We start from the raw sequence: 4771 nt of genomic DNA, 5'->3' as shown, positions 1-4771 counted from the left end.
CCCCAAAAAAAAAGAAGTGATATAAGTATCAAATTGACAAAACACAAAACAAACAAGCCAAAATCAAACTGTAGCCGCAGTATCAATAATGAACAGCTAGAAACAATCACAAACTAACAACAGCAATATAGCTACAGTAGGTACTAGTTCCTCTTAGTTTAGTTTCAGTACGAGTTTTACGGCACTTGAAACACAATAAAGTCACTTAAGTGCCGGGTTTCGTTTTACAGGGGCTGCCTGCTTCTTGGTCTGGAACAATAACTCTCTTCTTGGAACAACCACCGTCTTCTCAGACTGCACAGCTCTCCAATGCGCTATTGACGTTTCTGTCTGCCACTGAGAAGGGATCACCTTACAAGTTACGATGTCTTCATCCTCTCTTTTGGGCCCCGTGCCGACCGTTCGCCTCTACCGTCACTACCCGCGCTTCTACTCACTCAAAGGTCACGAAGCCGCGCCTACAGCCGGAGATCCTGGACGGCGGGTTGACCTCTCGTCGTCGTGGGGCGTGGCTCCCTCCCCCACCAACAACGCGCCTGTTCAAGGTCGCAGCGTCACGCTTCACAGGCGCGGTGACCGGGGAGTCTTCTGGCAGCCAGAACTTGAGATCTTAGACCGTCGTCTACTGAGACGGACGACGAAGAAGGTGGAGCCTCCCCGTGATGGAATCCCCGCTTTCAGTGCGAGATGTGAAGAAAACGACGTGCACCTTCCCTCACTCGGTTCTAGCGTGTCATTGGTCAGCCGATCGTCTCACAAGAGGAAAAAGGACGTGTTTGAGTCGGTGGGCGGAGCTACGCTACACGACGTTTCGAGGGCGGTGTTCATCCCGTGCGGGACGGGCGCCTGTGACACAACATGCGCGGTGGAGCGCGAGGCCGGTGTGAGCAGAACCTGCCCAGGAAACACGGGGATCTCCGGCACGTCGGGGGCGGGGGGCGTGGCGAGACAGCTGTTGCTGCAGACAGAGGGGAGGAGGAGGGTCACGCCTCACAGGTCAAAGAGCGTGCTCGTCGTGGGAGGAGTTGTGGCGGCACGGGGTGTGGTCAGGACTCATGGCTCCACCCCTTCCGGCGCGTGTTTCCTCGCGCAGTGCCGAGCGCCGTCTGGTGTGAGGAGCGCGGACGTCCCGCGCCGTCTGGGCATGTGTAAACTGCCGCGCATACAGCACGTGCCGACGGCGGGAGGAGAAGGAGAAGTAGGAAGAGGAGGAGGAGGGAAAGGAGGACGGGGCGCGCGGTCAGAGCAATCATGCCTGGGTCAACTGTGGCTAAAGGAGGGCATGGAAGACAGTCTCTGCTACGAGGAAGAGAGGCAAGATGACAGCCTAACAGGAGAGGGAGAGGACAACTTTTTGCCATGGAATGCGGACGACGAGGAGAATACTAAGTCGGAGCCCGGGGATGTCCTCTGGTCCTCTAGAGGGTTCAATGACCTCCCGGCGAGCTGTGACGACGAACAACCAGAATGTGACTGTGACGTCAGCGCAGCGGAGGGTCAGACACTGGAGAGTGGCTCGTGCACATGTAAGGAAAACGGCGAGCACACAGGCGGAGAAAGGATATCTGCAGGCGATATAGGAGGTTTATCTGCAGGAGACGAAAAAGGTTCATCTGCAGGAGACGAAAAAGGTTCATTTGCAGGAAACGCAAAAAGGTTATCTGGAGGACATACTTGGACTGCCGAAAGAACATCAAAAACGGCGCCCCAGAGCGGTGAAGAAGGAAGAGGAAGAGGAAGAGGAAGAGAGGATGAGTCGGAAGCGATTGCAACTGAGGAGGGAGTGGGGAGAAGTGTATCCAGAGAGGCCGATGAGGGGGAGGGTGTGGGGGGAAATGTAGCCAGAGAGGCCGACCACAGGGAGGAGAGTGACGTCGGCGGCGAGGAGAGGATCCACGTGACGATCCCGTGGAGACAGGCTGTGCTGGAGTGGAAGGTGAGCAGCAGAGATTTGCCCGCAAGCGCACAGGAAGGGTGCCGAGTCTACCACGTGACGGAGAGACCGCTAGACGAACGACAAGCCCCCTCCCACCAGAAGCCCAAGCCACGCGGATCAGAGTCGGTACCACGTGATGTGGTACAGGAGCGCTTGACATCACTTCCGGCGCGGCGGAGTCGGATGTTGGAGGAGAACAGAAGGAGGCTGTGTGAGAGGTCCCGGGTGGGTGGGGATGTGCCGGCGGTGTGTTTCAATGCAAGCACGGTTGAGAATGTTCTGTCAGATGACGGCGCGCATTTGCCACTCCCTTTAGCCAATGACACAGTTCTCGAAGGCAGAGGGGCGCAGTTGTTTGAAAGAACTGATGTGGAAGAGAGGTTTAGAACAAGTGATCTCAGAACAGTTTTAAAAAGACAAAAGTGGCAACGTTTAAAACAGCCTGGTAGCTGCGATGTGTTCCCTGGAGGCACGACATATGGAAGCCGTCCAAGAGCGACAGAAGAAAACTCCGTGGATGTGACGAGCTTCCCTTGTGTGGAACAGCACCAGGAGATTCACGGTCCTGTAGGAGAGACACACCGGCCAGCAGCTGATGAAAACCACCCGGCAACCAGCGTTATTCCCGAGGACAGAAACCACGCGCCTTGTTCTGCTGGCAAGTCAGAAGACCCTCAGCAGCTGGGCAAAGTTCTGTCACGTTTGCCAAGTACGGGAACTCTGCTACGTCCATGGGAAGCCTGGGATCAGACGTCAGCACAGACACAGCACAGCGCTCTCTGCCCCGCCCCTTTACTTCCTGCATACGGGGACACGAGTCATGTGGTCAGATCAAAAACCGTTGTACAGAAGGGAGATGGCGCAATCAGTCAGAGTGATCAGGACTTCCCTCCTGACGACTTACAACAGGACGCCTCTAGCAGGCGTGACAGAGGAAGTGACAGCGGACGTGGCAGCCGGCATGATAAAGAAAGTGTCGACTACCCCAGGACTGTACTAAGCGACACACCCAACGCAGACTCCACACTGAGCGAACAGAGCAAAGACACGCACGATGAAATCTGTGCTGTGAAAAATAGAAACGTCAGTGAAATCACAGACCAAGAAGGCACAGGTATTGACAAACTAAACGCAGCTGCCAAGTCCAGAAGTACAGAAGAAACGTGTGCAGTTGGCATACATGTTGAGGAAACGTGTGCAGTTGGCATACATGTTGATGGGACGTCTGCAGTTGACATACATGTTGATGGGACGTCTGCAGTTGGCATACATGTTGATGGGACGTCTGCAGTTGGCATACAAGTTGATGGGACGTCTGCAGTTGGCATACATGTTGATGGGACGTCTGTAGTCAGCAAACATATTGAGGAAACATCTGCAGTTGGTATACATGTTGAGAAGAGATCTGGAGGCAGCATACGTGTTGGGGAAACGTCTGCAGTTGGCATACACGTTGAGGAAACGTGTGCAGTTGGCATACATGTTGAGGAAACGAGCAAGCGGGAAGACTCAGATTCCGACGACGCGTGTTCCTCCCCACTCTCAAGCTGGACAGCGGCGGCCTGGGGCGAGAGGAATGACGACGTGGGTCATCAAAACGTCTGTGCGGGTTCCAGGGGCCTTGAGGGTGGTGATGCTGAGAGGAACCGGCACTTGAACTGCTTTCTGTCGACAGACGAGAATTTTGGCCTGGGTGGTGCGCACTACGATTACCGGAAAGAGTACAAGACGGTTGACCCAAAGATCACTGCTGGTCAGACGGCCCGGGTACCTCTTGTTCCCGCCAAAGTGAATCTTCTGTTCTCGGGTAGTGGCTCGTTACAGCACGAGTTGCCAGACACCGTAGGGGAAGCTGTCGACTCCAAGCACCGCATCAATAGCTGGAAATGTCACCGTGGAAAAAAATCTCTCACCCACCTGGCTTGTTCTTTCCAAAATCTTGCGAGAATGATGTTTCCTGATGGAATACCGCCATATCTGACAGCTGTTTCAGATCTCAATTACTCTTTCCTCCCGCGGTCTTTGAAGCCGTTCGACGTCCACTTGATAAACGACTCGTTGAAACTTCTGGAACAGGCTCGTTCTGGGAGGAAGAAGACGACGAGCTGTATTGAGTTGTCAGTGGAGGGTCAGGGGGTGCCGTGTGGGTGTCGGGCGTTAGAGAGAGGGACACAGTTACAGGCAGACGTGACAGACGACAACCTGACTCTGCTACCGCTGTGCGAGAGCTGCAGACGAGAATGTGGTCTTCTCGCAGACAGAGACGATTCTTGTAGTCAATGTGCGGATTTTGAAGCTCCCGCAGATGGAGGTGGAGGTGACATTTTACGTTGTAATCACGTTATCCGAGGATGCTGCGAGAAGTGCTCCAAAGTCTACGAGTTTCTCACAACGATGAAGATGAACGGACAAAACAATGACCAGGGAGGACATAACTTTTGGGGTTGGGAGTCCACAGAGTTATAGGCACAAGTGGGCCATTCTGTGTCGTGACACCGACATGATAAATGAGAGGCAGCGAGGTGGAATCAGGCTCACGTAAATTTTTGGGCATGTAGAGTTATTGGTATCATCTTAACGCTTGTCCAGTTGTCTTTATTTGGGTGAAAAAAATATCCATTTATCTTGAATACAAGTCGAGATATTTGCGAATGAAGAAGGTGGGGGTCACCTGTTTTCAGAGGTAAAATGAGTAAGAAACTGAAAATTAACATTTTTTGTGCCTTTAATTAACGTTTTTCAGAAAAATGCCCCCAGAAATGAGTTCTTTAATGGGCATGAAAGGTGTTGAGGCAAAAACCAAAAAATTTGATGAAAATTCAAAAACTTGTGGAA

General features: G+C 53.0%; 1 protein-coding gene across 1 annotated transcript in view; it reads left to right on the top strand.

The window, feature by feature from the left end:
• The window catches only part of LOC101850485, a 6238-nt gene extending 1716 nt beyond the window's left edge, over positions 1-4522 (top strand). The window contains exon 2 of the mRNA XM_005100269.1: positions 231-4522. Within this exon, the coding sequence (XP_005100326.1) occupies positions 365-4402 (4038 nt within the window). The 5' untranslated portion in view covers positions 231-364 and the 3' untranslated portion in view covers positions 4403-4522. The remainder of the gene's footprint in view (positions 1-230) is intronic.
• Positions 4523-4771: the final 249 nt, after the last annotated feature.

The sequence above is a fragment of the Aplysia californica genome, unplaced genomic scaffold (genome assembly GCF_000002075.1).
Source record: "Aplysia californica isolate F4 #8 unplaced genomic scaffold, AplCal3.0 scaffold00242, whole genome shotgun sequence".
NCBI classification, from domain to species: domain Eukaryota; kingdom Metazoa; phylum Mollusca; class Gastropoda; order Aplysiida; family Aplysiidae; genus Aplysia; species Aplysia californica.
This window is presented reverse-complemented; position numbering and strand designations above follow the sequence as displayed.